A 20585-nucleotide genomic window follows, 5' to 3' on the forward strand; every position below is an offset into this window, starting at 1 on the left:
AAAAGCCCATTTTAGGGGTATCATGAAAGTAAATAAAAGGAAAATTGTTAAAATAATTATATTATATTGATTTATCCATTATGCCTGATAGGACCTGACACTATTTCAGTGTTTCGGCAGTTAAAGCTTGGGATGATCATCCTGACCTACGATGCATTACTTTAATATAATCAAATATACAAATTATTCATGTATCTAAAATGTATTTCAAGGTCAAGAATGCCATGTGTTGTAAATCTTTGACCTTTTAGTTACATCAACATCTAAGAAGACATTGTATCATTTGAGATTTCAAAGGTGAACTTAAATAAGCATCATAAGGGGTTATATTTATTTGCCAGATGAAAAAATTCTTTAATTTCATCTAATATTTCATTTTATATTGTGAATCCATTGTCCCTGTATCTACCATAATAGAGTATTTTGCCTTAAAGTTGAAATGCAGAAACTACTTGATTCATTGTTTCAAATATAAGTATGTCGCAGATTTCTGGTGAAGGGACTGCACCAAAAAAATTGCCATACCTTTTACTTGTTTATATATATTCCCATCAATTCAAATTCATTGTTGTCTAAAATAAGTTTCAACAGATGTATTCAAACATTGACTGGCAGAGCATTCATTGACTGAAATTTAATTTGTCAAAATTATCATCATGATCATAGGCTCGTTCAACTGCACTTAACAGGGCAGCTTAAGGTACCTAAATAGTAACCTTGAACTTGATCATAGTCATTTACGCTCTTTAATATTCATCAGAAAAGATAGTATTATTTAAAGCATCGATAAAACCACGAATTTTATATAAAGAACGAACACCACACGGAACAGAATTTCCGGAAATTGATAATTGTAAATTGTCTAGACACACGGTCTATGATGAAACAATTTAGTCTAGACAGAGGGCAATTTTTCTAGCCTTGGGCTGTCGGTCCTGCATTAATTTCCAACCCTGGGTAGCTACCCACAGAATCAAAAATGATTCTTTCCAAAAAGTAGTTTTGGAAATTTTCAAATGGAGAAAGTTATATGTGATCACCCTAGAATGCCTTGTATTTAAAAAAAATAAAACAACCAATTGATGTCATATCTCTTCCTTATTTATTTTTTTAGCAATTACTAAGCCAAATGATTGTATATTTCCCTATGACTTCAGAGATAAATCACAAAAAGAGGTAAATATATGTTTTTATTATATTCAGATGATAAATGAATGAATATTTCACTTTGAACTAATAAGAATCAAATAAAGGAATAGAAAACTGTTTCCTGTGTAAGTTTAGAAAATCTCTGATACTCAAGGGTAAGATTTTGTCTAGTTTGTGGATTTTCAAAGTTGAAATAAGATTGTCTTTAGAATTGGTATTTGCTGCTTCTTCACTAAGCATGCAGCCATAAGGAGTAATAGGAGACTGGTCGGCCCTGGGTAATAATGTTACTATGGAAGTTGACATATCTTCCTGTGGACTGATACCTTGTGAATTAGCATGTTAAAAATTTGACTCTACATGTCCATCTTAATACATATCTGACTTCATATCATCAAAATACATGCAGATACTCACAAACAACATACCTCTTTATTTATTTTTTTGCATCATTATAGCAAAAACATATAAGTGGGAGCGCAGGTTGATCCTATTTGTTCCTGAACCTTAAATGATATTTATTTCGATTTCTATTTTTTTTCTTTTTTCAGAATAATATGAAGATAGAACAGTTTCCATCAGAGCGGCCTTTGTTGGGTTTTCTTCTTGCTAAAATACACAAAATTGATCCAGATGTAATTGTAGTAGGTGTCTGTAATATCTTTGGAAGTCACATGACTTTGTTTAATACACATTACTATAAATAGAATGGTCAGCAATTATTGATAAATTTTTTAATATCTCTTCCTCTGACACTAAAATTCTAAATCTTTCGTAACTATTTTATAGGAATGATGATTTTGATGCACTCACAGCAATAAGATTTTTAATGGTGCACAATGATTTATTTGGTATTAAACATACATGACAATGCTGAATACTAGGTTTCTTTTTAAATATGAAGAAATCTTAAGATTGACCTAGATTTGGCTAGATGTACTGTATCCAGGGTCTTTCATGAAGTTTCATCTTTCAAATTATATGAAAAACAAGCTCCTTTCATCGTTGCCAGAAATAATTTTTGAATTTAAAGGAAAAAAGTTTTGAAAAATCTTGAAAGAGTCGGGGCAATACTTTCAAAGTTATAAAATTAAAAAGGTTTAAAACTGATGGTAAATGCATAGATTAAGAAAAACCATACATAAAGTGTATATTTTATAACAGATTTCTGTGGAAATGATATTTTTTTTCTGTTTGCAGGGCCACGATATATACGGTTTTGATCTGGATGTGTTACTGCACAGAATAAATGTGAACAAAATACCTCATTGGTCAAAGATAGGTAGATTGAAAAGAACAAAAATGCCTAAACTCTCAGTAAGTAAATATATTATTAAGTAAACTTTAACAGAGATGCCAACCATTATGATTTTTTAAAGACATTGCTTTTATTGGCATCATGTACATGCCATTTTGTTGATGACTGAATTATGAGTGCATAAGTTTTTCAGTCTTTATGTTTCAAGATCTAGCAAAAGATTGTTTTGCATGATTTCATATTGAAAATAAAGATAAAATTGAGAATGGAAATGGGGAATATGTCAAAGAGACAACAACCCGACCAAAGAGCAGACAACAGCCACCAATGGGTCTTCAACGCAGCGAGAAAATCCCGCACCCGGAGGTGGTCCTCTGCTGGCCCCTAAATAAAATTGTGTACTAGTTCAGTGAAAATGGCTGTCACACTAAACTCCATAACATATAAATGAACTAAAATTAAAAAAACATACAAGACTAACAAAGGCCAGAGGTCTACAAAGATCTACAAATAAGTCAATTCAATTGAAATTGTCAATTTTGGCACTCATACCACATCTTCTTATTTATATGTATCATATTTTTGTCACATCTTTCATGGGAACTTCAAATAAGTGCTTTCTGAAATTTCTATTTGTTATTACTTTTAAGTTTTACACATGGAATAATTTAGAAAGCACAAGATAAAATTTTATGACATTTGACAAGCAAAACTTTGTTTAAAAGGGTCATCCTGGAATGAAGAGTGGTTACACAGATAAGACATCAACATGCGGGAGATTGGCTTGTGATGTAATGATATCTGCCAGGGAGTTACTCAGATGTAGAAGTTACGATCTGACAGAACTGACCAATCAAATACTTCACCAAAAGAGAAAAGAAATTGAATATGAAGAGATAAGAAATATGTATTTGTATGTATTTTATTTTGAAATAACAGTCTGCAATTAGAAATTTTTAAATTTTTTTTATTTAATTCAGTAGAAAATAAAGAAGTTTTTTGGATCCATTAAATTTAGAATACTGTGAAAGTACTTTTATTCGTGGGGTACCAATTTTCATGGTTTTCGTGGATGGCTTCATCAACAAATTTAAGTGTCCAACGAAATATAACAACTGTTTTCCAAATCGAGACGAGGAACTTTCCCATGTACACGATGTAGGTTTGACTACATGGATATGGCGTATAATCTAGAGAATACTTTGAATATCGGTTAACGCACTATGAACTATATACATGTATATACAACTTCAGACAGGGTTTTACCCATTTAATCTTTGAAGAACCTAAACTGTACGTCTTTTAACCTTTTAATTGTCATGAAAAATTTGTTTTGATCGATGAACGTCGGACTTCCGGTGATGATATGCGATCATGAAGTGTTCATGTTATCTCCTTACAATTCGCATACATAAAAAAATAATTTCATATTGGGATTGCTTTCTTATTCATATGAATAAATTCTACAATTCAAATAACATTTGTAGAATTTTTTTATGTAAATGTTTTCTTTAAGTGACATGTTTATTGCCCAATTAACTCCTTTTATGATCGTTAATCTGTTGATTATTTGATCTCGGGTTAATTAGTGTCATCACTTCTGATTACACATGTTTACTTAACAATTTCCGACAACAATGACAACAATTTCGAGACAATTTGTAAGCATAGATAAATCAGCTTATTTCCGAAACAATTGTTTTATTAAAAATTTGATGATTGTTGTCAGAAATGAAAGACGATCAAGTAAGTGAAAATGGACACCTAATTTGCAATGTCCCTCAAATCATTATAAAACAACATATGATTATTTTGATAGCTTCAAATTCTTCACTCAATTTTTTTTCAGAAAACTAAAATCCACAAATTTAAGAACCCACTAAGATGTAACTTTTGCTCAAACCACGAAAATTGATACCCACGAATAAAAATACTTTCCCAGGATTCAGTACTAAGAATAATCAAATAACTTTGATCTCATGATGTTTTGAATAAAAGAATTCGAAGATTGCATAATAATCATTCACACTTTGCAGTTTTCATATCCTTAACTGATAGAAGTCTTTGATTGAGAAAATACCTGGTCAATGTCCCTCCAATGTCCAGGAAAGTTGGTCGCCTAACATAAGTATGCTATACTTACATAGGACTACATAGATTTTGAATATGAATTAACAGACAACACAAAAAATTTGTTACAAAAAGCTCTCAACAATTTTATCTTTGTTTCCTTTTTGATTATGTATTAAAGAACTGTAATGGTTCTTTGAAAGAAGCCATTAAAGAAGGAAAACAAAATTATTAAAATATAAAATGCAATTAACTTCTTATGTGGAAATGGTTTGTTTTCTAGGACATCTCAACATTTATTAAAGTTGATAGAGTTGACCTTACTGGATTCAACCTATATCCTGAGAATTATGTATGAACTCAATGTTATACCACTGGCTTTACAGATCACTAATATATGTGGTAATGTAATGGTAGGTATTATTATTGGTATGTCAGTAATACACTAATATATGTGGTAATGTCACGGTAGAAATTATTATTGGTATGCTAAGTTGAACAGCAATAAAAGATTGATTGATAGATTGTTGGGTGTTATTGCCACTTTCAGCTGAGTTGACTATTTCATGGAGGATATTTTAATTGGTGGAAAAAGCTTGAGTACCCAGAGAAAACCACAGACCCTTGGCAGAAATATTGGTATTCCTTATCTATTGAGATGAGAGCCAAATGCACCTTCCGTTGAAGGGAGTTCTAACTCAAAACTTCACTGTTGACAGACTAGTTGTTATTTCATAGTATTTCATGAGATTGTTAAATCATGTACATCTATCCAATATCCTTTCTTTTCTTTTTCCTTATGTACTTGATGAAGAACCCTTGCAACACAACTATCTGAGGTGTCAATAGGTGGCCTGTTGCAAGGCAAAATTTTTGCCCCTATCGAACATACCCTGACTTTCCAGTGCCAGTTCAAATTTCACAACCCTTCATTAGGTCAACTTACCTAGCAGAACCTACCTTTTGTATAATTTGTTAACTTGTTCTTGTCCTGATTATGCATGAAATCAAGTAATCAATAAAACAATTTACTTTCATGTATGTGACATTTGTAAAAAGTGTACTGGTACTGATAGATAATTTTTTGTAGACAAGAACTTTAATGGGTGGAAGATCAGAAAGAAATGAATATCTCTTGCTACATGCCTTCACAGAGAAAAACTTTATTGTGCCAGACAAGGAATACAAGAAAAAACAAATAATGGTAACATGAAAAATTTATAGTTTACTAGTTTATACTGCTGGTATTTTATATAAAAAAAGGAAGAAATTCAATTGAATGTTTTGGAATGATAGCTCATATGTTAACAAAATAGCAATTTTAAGATTTTTGTAAAAAGTACATAAATCATCAGGTTTTAATCATTTTGAAAACTTTGATTAACTTCATTTGAACTATCTTTAAAGTTTGTTACACCAGTCTCTGCCAATGAACCAACACAGCTACTAACGCTATTAAAAGAATATTCTGGTCATAATGACATATGTTTTGCTCAATAATGACCCTTGAATTAATAAATCACCTGTTAAGTAGATATTTTTAACAGTAAAAGCAAGTGAATAAGTTGTTCAAAATTTATAAACTTAATCATATTGAAAATAAGAAAAAATTCCTTTTAGAATGATGGACATGATGATGAAGATTTAGATGGAACCAGGACACAGAAAACACAAGGAAAGAGGAAGCCTGCTTATGCTGGTGGTTTGGTTTTAGAACCAAAGAAAGGTAAAGATGATTGATGATCATTCTTTTTCTCAAAATGGCTTGGGGTCAAGTTTGTTATTGTGAGCACCTTTTATCCTTTGTTCTGTTTTGTATGTCTTTTTACTGTTTTCAACTTTATATAGGGCAGATAAGATGATGGTCTGTTTTGAAACACATGTTGCTTATACTCGAGTATGCTGTGAAGATTTCATCCAATCCCTTGTGTCTGGATCTTCTTAGTTTTCGATGATATCATTTTTGTCATTCAAAAATTGTGGCACTTAAGACTCGCAGATATTTTTCTGATACTATTTTCCCTCAACTTTCTTTTTTATCTGGCCTAATATTGAAAATAATGGGGGGAAAAACAAGCATGTAAGATGTTAGAATAATTCAACAATATTGATGTGTAGGTGAGCAGGTCAAAGGTCAAATTTAGTGTAACTTTGAAAAGACAGAATTTTGGAGAGAAAAATCAGGTTGCAGAATATTTTCATTAACAATTGTTAATAGTAGTCATCAATTGCATATTGACATTTAAATAATATTCTTATGTTTGTATTTCATTAGTGGGTCAAAGTTCAAATTCCAAGTCATAAAGGGGGTTTAAGAACAGTAATACTTGAATATATAATACATTTGTGAAGGGCCCTTAGTACCTATTTACTATAAGGTCTGTAGGTCACAGGCAGGATAAGTACTGATTGACTTTATATGAAACATCTATTTAGAGATCATTGAAATGAAAAATCAAACTAATTCGCTTCCCTACCTGCTAACCCTTGTACAGTAAGTTAGTTATTTTATAATTTTTTAATTAGTACTTATAAAGAAAACTGAATGTTGGTCTTTTTATTTTCAGGATTTTATGATAAATTTATCTTGTTACTGGATTTCAACAGTTTATATCCATCGATCATTCAGGAATATAATATTTGTTTTACAACAGTCAACAGAGAAGCTGTTAACAAAAGTATAGTAAGTCAGATCTACATATAATATTTGTTTTACAACAGTCAACAGAGAAGCTGTTAACAAAAGTATAGTAAGTCAGATTTACTTCGTAGCAGATAACCATCAACGAGCATATGCTGTCTGTAAATAAGGGAAAACTATAAAACCTCTTGGCTGATGGCATGATTTGATTTAAATTTAGCCTGAATCCTTTGCTTCCCCAATTTCCGTGTGTATCAAATTAACAGAAGGAATTTCTTAAAATGTTTTGGTTTTTTTAAAGCTTCTGATGAACCATATATTGGTGACATTTTCTATGGTGATAACATTTTATATATTGTCCAATTCCCAATCTTCACACCAATGTAACTGTGCCTGCACTAAAAAAAAAAATTAAAAATGATTTGACCAATAAGAAAAAAAAAATTATTTTCACAAAGGCTAAGGCTATGGTCTGTATTACAAGAAGATGTGTAAAAGATAAAGAAACAGGCAAAAGAATTAGACTGATTTTAACCAATTTTTATATGAATAATCCTTAATATAAGATGTCCAACATCATACAATCGTGATGTTAGAGGGAAAATACAATTAGATGTATTGCTTGAAAATGTTGTACTGCAGTCCTGTCCATTTACACCATTCCGTATTGCACCATACGTCATACACTTCCTCTTTCCCCATTGAATCATACTCAATATTACAGTATTCAAAATCACCCATTATGCAATTTACAGAAAAAATATCCATGCTGATCAACCAAAATGGTTGCTATAACAGTGAATAGAAGATATTGGTACACATTCTAACTATGTGGGGTTTTTTTCTGTGAAACTATACATAATGTTGTTTCTTTTCTATATTGTGATCATCTGACTAACTTAAAAAGGGGTTTGAAAAAGATCTTTTTAAACTGTTATTGAACATGCATCCGAAAGGAACCGCCTTGCTACAAGCACCGATCTACAGACCACCAGCGTATACATGGACCAAGGATAATTCCATACGTGCGACAAAACAACAACTGAACCAAGATTACCAAGATTTGCAATACCACCTTACATACATGTACATCTATAAATGATAGCAGATGAAACAGACCACACACCACGCGGGTGCCGAACATAAATGAACTATAAATTTACAACCATGCCGATAAACAGAACAACTACAGCAGACGATCAAAAAATTATATATTTACCAAATAATTAACAAGGGAACAATTTTTTACAATTTTATTTTCCATTAGCGGCGACCAAAATCTTCCCATTGTTGCCGACGCGCCAGGAAGTAGTAACATCCAACAATGGCCAGGTTGGAAGAGAAGCATTGCGAAGTGGTAGGAACCATGGGAAGATCGTCCATTTAGATACCAAGCCTTTAGAACAATGTCATGTATCATATAAATGTAAAACGAACTCAATTTACATTGTAAACAAATTTATTTTTCTATATTTATCTTATCTATTTATAACTCTTTATTGCTACTTTCACTTTTCATTGTTTCTCTCACCTTGACAACGCCAAATTCAATGTACCACTTTGAGTACTTCAGTAATTAGTTTCTGTATGAAAATTGTCCTGATGACGCCTGCAAGGCAGGAGAGACATGTAGACCATAGCAAATAAAATTGCAGACCATTTGAAGTGTTGTTGTCAATTTTGAGTATTGTTATTGAACATATTCAATTCAGGCTTGTTTGTTATATTCAGACAGATAATGTATCAGTTATTACAAGAATTTGAGTTATATGAGGTATATAATTAATCTATTCTAATTCTATTTTGGTTTTTGATGTAGGTTGGGGGAAAAAACTGTGTAATATAATGCATAGGTTGATTTCAAAATTTTGATTCCAGTCATTAGTTTGTTTTATCAATTAATACATATATTTAAAAAAAGACTTTATATGACTTTGGTTGTATTTTAGAATTCAGAAGAGGGGGAATTGGTAGAAGTACCAGACTCGGGTTTAGAACCAGGAATATTACCAACAGAGATCCGTAAACTTGTTGAAAGTAGAAGACAGGTTAAACAGCTGATGAAAGGGGAAATTAATCAGGAGCAGTATATACAAGTAAGTAGATAACAATAATGTAATACTATAGTATTAGATATGTGTACCATGGTCATGAAGTAGCGAATTAAGCTTTAATGAATCTTGTTATCTGTTGTACATGTACTAAGTAAATGGATTTAAATGACTGTCTTGACTACCATATATAAACCAGTTTTTAGCTGGTTTGCCTGCTGCGCTTCCATTGCTTTACCTGTTCAGCCAGCTACTATACCAGTATCAGTAGAATTAGTTTGTAACATGATACCATAGTTGACAGATGTAAAAATTATTTTAACAGATTAAGTCTTTTTACTTTGGGACACACCCATCCATCCCATAACAATAGATTATACAAATAATTACTTAAATGACTCAAAAATTATCTTTTTGTGCCCCTGCCGTAGCAGAGGGTGCATTAAGGTTTAACCTTGTCCTTCCATACATACAGCTCGAAATTGGTTTCTGTTCTCTAACTTTAGTTTGCCTGAACCAAATGTTATGAAACTATTACACAATGCTTATTACCATAAAACTCAGATCAAGTTTGAATTTGGGTGGCTTCACTTTAACCGTTCCGGAGTTATGCCCCTTTATAACGTTATATGCAAGTGGGGGCATCATCTGCATCCCATGGACACATTCTCCATTTATCTTTTATCTTTTGGAAAGTCAATGTTAAAATGAAATTGTACAATAAAAAATTTTTTTTTAAATTTGTTTGATTATTGTCTACCTAAAAATTGTTCTTATGATTTCTGATAAATTCACATTATTTTATTTCAGTATGATATTAGACAGAAAGCTTTGAAGTTAACAGCAAACAGTATGTATGGATGTTTAGGATTTACGTACTCCAGATTTTATGCCAAACCATTAGCTGCTCTTATTACTGGCAAAGGAAGAGAGGTAACAACTACTGGTTTTAAGTGTTTGTAGATCAACAAAAATCATTTCTGCTTAGCTTATCTTTCAGTTTTTATACCCCACGCAACAAGTTGCGGAGGGTATAATGTTTTTGACCCGTCCATCCGTCTGTCCGTCAGTCTGTCTGTTTGTCCGTCAGTCCATCAGTCCTGTTTCTTGTCATCGCAATTCCTCTCAAACCACACAACAGAATTTCACTCAACCTTTTTAGATAATAAGGACATACTATGTAGTTGTGCATATCGACAGGAAATTACAATTCAATTTTTTTTCTAGGAGTTACGCCCCTTTGAACTTATTTACTTTAATGTACTACTGCAACAGTTTGTCATCTCAACTCCTCTGAAACCACTCAACAAAATTTCATGAAACTTTGTAGATAATAAGGACATACTACGTAGATGTGCATATCGACAGGAAATTACGATTCAATTTTTTTCCCAGGAGTTACGCCCCTTTGAACTTATTTGACCAATATACTACTGCAACCTTTTGTCATCGCAACTCCTCTCAAACCACACAATAGAATTTCATGAAACCTTTTCAGATAATAAGGACAAACTACATAGATGTGCATATCGACAGGAAATTACAATTCAATTTTTTTTCTAGGAGTTACGCCCCTTTGAACTTATTTGCTTCAATATACCTCTGCAATAGTTTGTCATCACAACTCCTCTGAAACCACACAACAGAATTTCATGAAACTTTGTAGATGATAAGGACATACTACGTAAATGTGCATATCGACAGGAAATTATGATTCAATTTTTTTTCTAGCAGTTACGCCCCTTTGAACTTATTTGCTTCAATATACCTCTGCAACAGTTTGTCATGGCAATTCCTCTGAAACCAAACAACAGAATTTCATGAAACTTTGTAGATAATAAGGACATACTATGTAGATGTGCATATCGACAGGAAATTATGATTCAATTTTTTTTTCTTACAGTTATTTTATTTCTCCAGTGACAATGTGGGGACGTGGGGTATGTGAGCGCGCTCACTAAGGTTCTTTAATTTTCATAGTGTAATGTCTGATTAGGTTTATATCAGAATTAAGTACCTTAAAAGATCATTAAAATGTATATTCCTGCTATAAAGGAACTGTTTTACCTCTGTCTTTCCCTTGAAATTTTTTGGTGCATTTTTCTCTGGAGCTTCCTGGAGTTTTCACAAATAGCCATTCCTTACCATGAAAAAAAAACCCAACTATATTAAAAGTAAAAAAAACAGGAACAAAGGAATGTACTCTACTTTAAATGTCACAAGGTCTTAATTATTGATACACTAATCTGCAATCACATTGAGTCATAATTTTGCTTCTGAGCATGGGACTTTTGTTGTGTGGAAATAATTACCTAGGTGAGTACGACATGCTCCTTTGAAAATCTTATTCAATCAGATGAGTTATATATCTGTGCTAATATTTAAATAGTTTTCAAATATCGATGATTTTTGTGATTATTTATGGTGTTTCAAACAAGAAGGTGTTTTCAACTACAATCTCATTGAAGGGCGGCAGCTCTGAGATGAGATGTAGCCGAGATACATCTTACAATATGAAAGAACATAGATAATGACGTTGTACTTTCTCTTTTTATTTGACTCGGAAAAATCCATATCACTCAAGTAGCACAATATGGAAAATGATATTAAGAGATAGATCACAGGAAAATTTTAGAAAAATAGCCATAATGGAAAAACAAAGGATATTGGATGTCTATCCAGGACCCAAAATCAGTACATGCACAGAAAAAAAAAACACAAAAAGCAAAGGAACAGTGCTTTTATTGCTGTTCTTCATCTCAAAGTCACAGTGAGGCATTCAACACAGTGCAAAAAAAAATAACTTACCTCACTGCAAGTTTAAGACGACTACTAGCACCTGTTTGAGCGGAATTCTTTGTAAAATAATTCTGATAGACTTTGTAAGATGTAAAACCACCAAATCAGGCCCTGTCAAAAAGAAAATACTGGAAAGTTGTACATGTTTTAAACTAAATAGTACCTATGCAGAGGTGCAAATATCAAACTCTGGAGAATACATTAAGGTAATTTTGGTATCAAATGAAAGGTGAAGGACTGGTGATCCTTGTAGAACACATTTTGACTGATAATTTTGAATAATACAAAAATGTATGAATGAACTCTAAAATCAAGGGAATATATTGCCTGTTTCTCAGATATGAAGTATCTGGTTTGGTGTATTCAAGGTTCCAGTATGGTCTGATGTGTAAATAGCAGTATATTGATCTCGCCCCCCCCCCATTAATGTTTGAAATTGAAAAATTTAATTTGTAAAGGAATGGGGGCTAAGAAGAGGCTAAAATTGAGAGAATGATGCTGCACACATAAGAGAAGTTATCTCAAGAATGAATACACCACAACTTTAAAAATTCAGAAAAGCATACACCTCAGACATGGGGAAACTTTCTATAAGTATAATTATCAGATATTTTACTTGTATGATTTTCTTTAAAGTACAGTGTTTTTTTTTCTTCAGATTTTGATGAAGACCAAAGATACAGTACAGGCTGTAAGTTTACTTGTTTGCTATAAATAAAAAGTTGGTATTGTAGAATTTTAGTGCTATAATAACTAGTGAATGTTAGTTTAACTCACGATTTTCTTTGGAAAATGCATGTACCAAGTTGGGAATATGACAGTTGTTTTTCATACGGTAAGTTGGTTGATATAGTGTAGCATTTTGGTTTTGAACTTTTTTTGATTAAAAGTCGATTTTTTAGGGTCCGGTAGGACCTTTTTTTATTTGTAAAATAAAAACAATATTAAATTGGGGGTAAAATAGGGTTTGGGTGAGTCATATATATCTATAAAATATACATAAAGAAAAAAATGCTATATTTCAAGCTACTCATCAGAGCTTCATTTTAGTCTCATTTTTGTTATGTGCATTATGAATTACAGGCTATACACACATTAAAGATTATTATGAACAACAAAGATATATTTTAAAGAATATCAGATTGGTTCCTTAGATTTTTTAATGTATTCCATTTCCATACAAATATGTACTAGTTGAAACAAGAAACTTTGGGGGAATAAAGTCAGTTGAGGTTGAGGTTTATTTAGGTTTGTAATCAGAAGTACCACATATATTTTCCTTTGTCTATGTGGAGCTGTATCAACTGAGAGGGTTTAAATAGAAAAGTTTGTAACTTATTTCAGATGAACTTGGATGTTATATATGGTGACACAGATTCAATTATGATAAACACAAATTGTACAGAATATGAACAAGTATTTAAGATTGGAAATCGAGTAAGTATTTTATACCTCATAGACTACTATTTACTTGATTGCATTAGATAACTTAAGATGATTTTCAGGTGTAATGATATGTAGTACACAAACAATCAGACTGGAACCCAATGACACAAAAACCAAAACACATCTTTGTTCACTTTATGACATGCATTTTTAGTAATTATCTACTCACAACTAAGTAATAGAAAGGATATACATACATGTAGTAACAGTACGGTTATAGTATAATATTTTGATAAATTTGTATAGAAGTATGTTTTAAAAACTAAACTTTATAGGCACGAAGAAAGTTACCGCCTAACATGCAGTTTTCCCAAAACTTGATATGGTGATTTCCCATCAATTCAAATAACTTTTAATAACATTTGAAGGTCATGTATACATGGTTTTAGGGTTAAAACTCTGATTTACTGGGTCCATGTTCTTTTAAGATTTATTTTTTCAAAGAATTACAAAATCAAAATTTAAAAAAGGATTAAATACTGCTATCTTTAAAATTTTCCATGTTTAATTTTAATCATAGGATTTTAATTTGTATGTTATTTTGTTTTTTAGGTGAAAACAGAAATTAACAAATTGTACAGACTTTTAGAAATTGACATTGATTATGTGTTTAAGTCCATGTTATTACTTAAGAAGAAGAAATATGCAGCACTTAGTATAAAGAAACTACCTGATGGTTCACTGAAGGAAGAAAAAGAAATGAAAGGATTAGATATAGTAAGAAGAGACTGGTGTGATCTGGCAAAGGAAGCAGGAGAGTAAGATTTATTGATTAATAATTGCTGCAATTCTTTTTATTAGAATTTCATTTGCCAAAACCAAACACTTAGTGTGCTGAATTCATATATTGCAGACTAATTGTTTTATTTCAGGAATATGTTGTGATCATAATTTGATACTTAGATGAATGAGAAGCTTCATGCTAAATACAATTATTTGAAATGGTCTTTAAAACTTGTTATAGCTGATTGAATATGACATCAATTTTCCATGCCATTCTTTGGTTATGCCATTTCTACTACGTTGAAAAGGGAGATTATCAAGACCAGACTCTCCAAATAACTTAAAATATGAAATATGACAAAAAGGCTACCACTTGTAAGGTTCCTGACTTAGGAAAGGCACATGCGCATGTGGTGTAGTTAAAACAAGTTTTATACTCCCATCCTAGACAGAATGTATTATTGTATACCCTTGTCTGTCTGTGTCCAACATCAACCAAATGTACAAAAACTAGAGAATGCTTCAATCAAATTCAAAGAAACTTTTATGGAACATTTGAATTGGTTAAAGAAAGCTTCCTTTCTATTTTGATAATTTTGCTGTTTGTCTTTTCCGATTATCAGAATTTTGACTGAAATTTAGGGCATTTTTTTTCACATATCACCCACTAACTTGAGTTTGCTTGGATAGATTAACTTGCTATTTTACACCGTTTTGTGATTGGTTAAAGTAAGCTATTTTACACTGTTTTGGGATTGGTTAAAGTAAGCTATTTTACACTGTTTTGGGATTGGTTAAAGTAAGATATTTTACACTGTTTTGGGATTGGTTAAAGTAAGCTATTTTACACTGTTTTGGGATTGGTTAAAGTAAGCTATTTTACACTGTTTTGGGATTGGTTATGATTGGTTAAAGTAAGCTATTTTACACTGTTTTGGGATTGGTTAAAGTAAGCTATATTTTACACTGTCTTGGGATTGGTTAAAGTAAGCTATATTTTACACTGTTTTGGGATTGGTTAAAGTAAGCTATTTTACACTGTTTTGGGATTGGTTAAAGTAAGCTATTTTACACTGTTTTGGGATTGGTTAAAGTAAGCTATATTTTACACTGTCTTGGGATTGGTTAAAGTAAGCTATATTTTACACTGTTTTGGGATTGGTTAAAGTAAGCTATTTTACACTGTTTTGGGATTGGTTAAAGTAAGCTATTTTACACTGTTTTGGGATTGGTTAAAGTAAGCTATTTTACACTGTTTTGTGATTGGTTAAAGTAAGCTATTTTACACTGTTTTGTGATTGGTTAAAGTAAGCTATTTTACACTGTTATGTGATTGGTTAAGGTAAGCTATTTTTGGATTTTGAAAATGTTCCCATTATTACATTGTTGTTAGATTTTAACCTTAATTAAGGCAACTTTTACGTGTTTCACATCAGCTAGAGTATGATTAGATCAATTTACATCAATCTTTGCACTGTTCCCTTCTGATATGTTTCCCTTCGAGTTATGAGACTTTAATTGTCAAATTTAAGGCTAGTTTTAATTGCCAAAGGATATCCTTATCCAAGTTTTTCATAAGAGACAATTTCCTGACTTCTAATTTAATACTTATTACAATATTCCATTTTATTCTTGCAACAAATTCAGTATGCATAGGACTAATATATCTTGCATTTCTGGCCCAGCTGTTTATTTGAGATCTCAATCAACATTGTTACAAATGACTCCACCTTTCAACCATGGAATGGATGGCATACATCATCCAATCAAAAATGGTGTTACATTTCATATTATGATAGAAATAGATAACAATAGCTTTTGTACTTTAATAAAATGTAATGAAAAATATATTTTTGTAGATTTGTAGTTGGTCAGATCTTGTCGGGAGAAAACAGAGAACTAATTGTTGAGACAATACACAGTAAACTAATTGAAGTTGGAGAAAAAGTCAAAAATAATGATATTCCAGTGGAATTGTACTACATTTCAAAGGTATTATATTTGAAAAAATAGAACAGTTAATACTTTTCACCTAGAAATTAAATTTTAAGTATTAAGATATAACTGAAAAACTAAGTTGTTGTGAAAGTTAGTTTGAAGTTTCATTGATTATAGCGTAATGTCTCGAGATATTAAAGAGATAATCTAGATTTTACCAAGAATTCAGTTAAAAAAGAATTGTGAATGAAAATTCACAGAACTTCATTGAAATTAAGTCAAGCAAAAGGTTTTATGATCAATCTTGAATATTATGATTATTTTCAGATAATTACCAAAAACATGCAAATCTTAATTATAATTACCCATCCTTTAGTCTTAGAGTATTTGTAACTTCTTTGGGAACCACAAAGTTTTTGCATTTTGATTGGTTGGATGAAATTCTAACTCTTGAAATTTTTTTCAATCTTTATGGTTCTGAAAGTTTTATTTTCAAAACAGCTCTTACGCATGTTAACATGGTATTGGTCTTGTTGCTTTTACTTATAAATTTGGACAAACTTAACACTTTCACTCCTGAATTATAATGTTTCGTGGAATTTTTAAGCCGAAATTAATTATCACGAGACGATTGCCTGACCGGAATTAATTTGACAGGTGCCGCGCAAAAATGAGTATCGTATGTTTGATCGCTCATTTCTCTGGAACATTGAATCTTGAAACACCATCGCTCTGTAGTTTGTTATATTTGTACACCGAAATGGTTTTATCTATCTCTCAACATAAGTTTTGTCAGTGAAAATTGTCCATTCAATTTCGTTTGCGTTTGGGCAATAATTTCCCTATTTTAACCCATGGATGTTTACTAGGGTGAGCCTACGTACCGTCTGAAAATTTTCGTCTCAAAGTAAATTTTGTTCGAGTTGTTTTTTCAAAAATATGATTGAAAATCGTCCGACGGTCACGAAGGTGAATGACCGCCATTTTGTACACAACAACACTGATTGAAGGGAGACAACAGGATCTGTTATTTTGAATTCCCATTTGCAACGCTGGAGTTGTCTTTCTTTTGCCCTTATTTAAGCATACTAACATTCAGCTTGAGTCATAAAAAATAATTTTCTAACATTTTAGACTCCTTAAAAAGTGTTTAATATCAACATTAAACAAAGACTTACAAAATTTTCAGTCTGGTTTTCAATTACATCTGAGACCTTGTCTGCCTGAGTAAACAGCTACTGTCCTTGACAAAAGTTCATTTATAAAAAAATGTCAATGTATTTAATGTTTTTCTCCATCCATTTTCTAAAAAAGTTTAACAACAAAACTGTCAACTATAGTCATAAATTCGGAACAAACTTCAAAAACAGAACAACAAATATACTGGTCTCAATTATAGCAGTTCCTCTCTGTGTGGTATTTTGAGAAACACTCAGGCAGACACAGGTGTTTATCACATTCCAAACATCCAAACTTTGTCTGCTTGATAGGAACCTGGGGATTATTTCGGTTTCTCATATAACAGAGATGGCACTTAGATTTTTTTTCAAAGGAGGGCGGCATGTGACGTTGAACAAGACGGTTCTCAACAGGCATAAGTGATTGTCTTCCTCTACGGGTCTCAGAAATATAACCATTAACCAACCCCTTGGCTACAGAAATGGAAAAGTCCAGGAATGTCGGATTTGTTTGGTGGTTGGTACTCATGAGAAACAGTTTGAAAGCATTAAATTTAGCCATTTCCATGAGCACAAAGAAAACTCTTTTGCTCCACTTGTAGGTTTTGTGGTTGTAGCAATAATACTGAATGTATTGATCAGCATGATCAACACCACCCATGTTACATGTGTAGTCAGCTACTGCCTTAGGACATTCAAAATTTTGTCTAGTGAAAGTTCCATTATTATTGACGAGCCTTTTTACTTGTGAAGTTGAATGGTCATGGATTGTTGAAACGGTGTACACATTTTTTTTGTCATGCCAACAGAAGCAAATAAAGATCCCTTCTGCCTGAATTTCATGTCTCCACGGAGGTTGATACCAGAAGGTTTTTTACACATTATGTCCTTAGGTAACCCTCTACGATTGTATCTGACTGTACCATAGGCATACGTACCAAAGTTTTCATAAAGATTAGCAAACAACTCGGGACTGGTGAAAAAATTATCTGTATAAAGATGGTACAATTTACCTACTAAATTTGAATTTTCGAGGCATCTCTTTACAACACTGCTACCAAGGTGTGTCTGGGGGATTGCATTTCGTCCTGGATAAATGTCCACATACTGGATATAACTGTAATGTGAATCTGCCAAAACCCAAGCTTTCACACCCCATTTGTGTGGTTTCTGTGGCATGTATTGCTTACATTGTACCCTCCCTTTAAATAGTATCATGGTTTCATCCACAGTGATGTTTCTGTGTGGGGTGTATTCCTGTTGAAAGGTGGTATGAAAATGTGTAAGTAGTGGTTTTATTTTGTATAGCGGGTCATAATTTTCATTGCCAGGCAGAGGTTGTTGTGTAGAGTCGGAGAAATGAAGATATCTCATTAACTGAGTAAAGCGATCCCGGCTCATGGTTTTGGAATATATTGGTGATTGCAAAAAGTTGTCTGTGGACCAATACATCCTTGTTGAAGGTTTGCGGTCTACACCCATCTCAAAACATAGGCCAAAAAAGGCATTCATCTCAGGTATAGTTGGTCTCACCCATGGCATCTTGTTTTCATTGGGATGGTTTTCTTTTTGTAATTTTGCATATGTGTCTGTTTGCTCTAAAAGCATCTCTAGCAGGACATTATTAAAGAAAAGCTTGAAGAAATCAAGAGGGCTTTTATCTTGAGGCATGATTCTTGTAGGGCAAGTTCTCCCAGTAGGTGTAAAAAGATGTGGCAACCCCTGCTCATAATATAAAAAGTCCTCATGCCAGCCATCAATATTTCCTGCATCACCAGCAGGTCCAGGTATATCATTATCAGATTATTCTGAACTTTCATTACCATCCGTGTCATCACCTATACCCTGAAATTGCAGTTGTTGTTCATATCTTGCTTCAGCTTCGTCGACCTCTGCCCGGGTGAAGCCTTCAAAATCATCGTATTCATCAGACGACATTTTTTTATGGGTGATATTTTACGAAGAGACGAGACTTACTTCCATCACTATTTTTAGTAAAATTATCCCACAAAGGTGACTAAAATTTCGCTAAATAAACACATTTATTAAATAAGCATCTAAGATAATAGTTTTAATCTTTTTATAAATTGAATCAAGCGAAAAAATGAACTTATTCCAGATAGTATAAGTTATGTCGCCGTGATTCCGCCATGTTGTTTTCATATTTTCCATAACAACATCAGTTTCCGGCTTTCTTTTTTTAGTTTGTTGGTTTTATTGTCGAGCCTGCGACTTTTGTCGAAGAAAGCTCGACATAGGGATAGTGATCCGGCGGCGTTAGCTAACTTCTTAAAAGCTTTATATTTTAGAAGCTAGAAGACCTGGATGCTTCATACTTTGTATATAGATGATTTATGTTACGAAGTTTCCATCTGTCATATGTCCATTGTCCTTGACCTCATTTTCATGGTTCACTGACTACTTGAAAAAAAAGTCAACATTTTTTGTAATGTTAATTTCTTTCTTATTATGAGTAATAGGATAACTATATTTAGTATGTGCGTACCTTGCAAGGTCCTCATGCCCGTCAGACAATTTTCATTTGACCTCGACCTCATTTCATGGATCAGTGAACAAGGTTAAGTTTTCGTGGTCAAGTCCATATATCAGATACTATAAGCAGTAGGTCTACTATATTTGGTATATGGAATGATTGTAAGGTGTACATGTCCAACTGGTAGGTGTCATCTGACCTTGACCTCATTTTCATGGTTCAGTGGTCAAAGTTAAGTTTTTGAGTTTTGGTCTTTTTTTCTAATACTATATGCAATAGGTCAACTATAAATGGTGTATGGAAATATTTTGTGATGTACATGTCAGTCTCACAGGTTTTATTTGACCTTGACCTCATTTTCACGGTTCATTTCTCAAGTGTTCAGTTTTTTGTATTTTGGTCTGTTTTTCTTCAACTATAAGCAATAGATCAACTATATTTGATGTATGGAAGGATTGTAAGGTGTATATGTCTGTCTGGCAGGTATCATCTGACCTTCATCTCATTTTCATGGTTCATTAGTCGATGTTAAGTTTTCATGGTTAAGTTTGTTTCGTAGATACTATAAGCAATAGGTCAACTATATTTAATGCCTAAATTGATTGTAAGGTGTACATGTCTGTCTGGCATGGTTCATCTGACCTTGACCTCATTTTCATGGTTCATTGGTCAATGTTAAGTTTCCTTGTTTAAGACTGTTTCTTAGAAACAATAAGATATAGGTCAACTATGTTTGGTTTATTGAATGATTGTAAGGTGTACATGTATTTCTTGTTTGGTTTATCTGACCTTGACCTCATTTTCTTGGATCATGTTGAGTTTATGTGTTACTTGTAAA

The 20585-nt window shown here is 32.4% G+C and overlaps 1 protein-coding gene across 2 annotated transcripts in view; it reads left to right on the top strand.

Moving 5' to 3' along the window:
* Nucleotides 1-20585, top strand: part of LOC127738037 (DNA polymerase alpha catalytic subunit-like) — an 83616-nt gene that overhangs the window by 41294 nt on the left and 21737 nt on the right. For both annotated transcript variants that reach the window (XR_007999919.1, XM_052249098.1), the window contains exons 18-31: nucleotides 1115-1176; nucleotides 1701-1793; nucleotides 2350-2466; nucleotides 3133-3320; nucleotides 4761-4890; nucleotides 5568-5681; nucleotides 6098-6203; nucleotides 7045-7160; nucleotides 9068-9214; nucleotides 9980-10102; nucleotides 12627-12659; nucleotides 13313-13405; nucleotides 13967-14172; nucleotides 15997-16129. Coding sequence is in view for 1 of the 2 variants with exons in the window: in XM_052249098.1 (XP_052105058.1) it covers nucleotides 1115-1176; nucleotides 1701-1793; nucleotides 2350-2466; nucleotides 3133-3320; nucleotides 4761-4890; nucleotides 5568-5681; nucleotides 6098-6203; nucleotides 7045-7160; nucleotides 9068-9214; nucleotides 9980-10102; nucleotides 12627-12659; nucleotides 13313-13405; nucleotides 13967-14172; nucleotides 15997-16129 (1661 nt within the window). In the remaining variant the exon portion in view is untranslated. The remainder of the gene's footprint in view (nucleotides 1-1114; nucleotides 1177-1700; nucleotides 1794-2349; nucleotides 2467-3132; nucleotides 3321-4760; nucleotides 4891-5567; nucleotides 5682-6097; nucleotides 6204-7044; nucleotides 7161-9067; nucleotides 9215-9979; nucleotides 10103-12626; nucleotides 12660-13312; nucleotides 13406-13966; nucleotides 14173-15996; nucleotides 16130-20585) is intronic.

The sequence above is a fragment of the Mytilus californianus genome, unplaced genomic scaffold, assembly GCF_021869535.1.
Source record: "Mytilus californianus isolate M0D057914Y unplaced genomic scaffold, xbMytCali1.0.p SCAF_4, whole genome shotgun sequence".
In the NCBI taxonomy this organism is placed as follows: domain Eukaryota; kingdom Metazoa; phylum Mollusca; class Bivalvia; order Mytilida; family Mytilidae; genus Mytilus; species Mytilus californianus.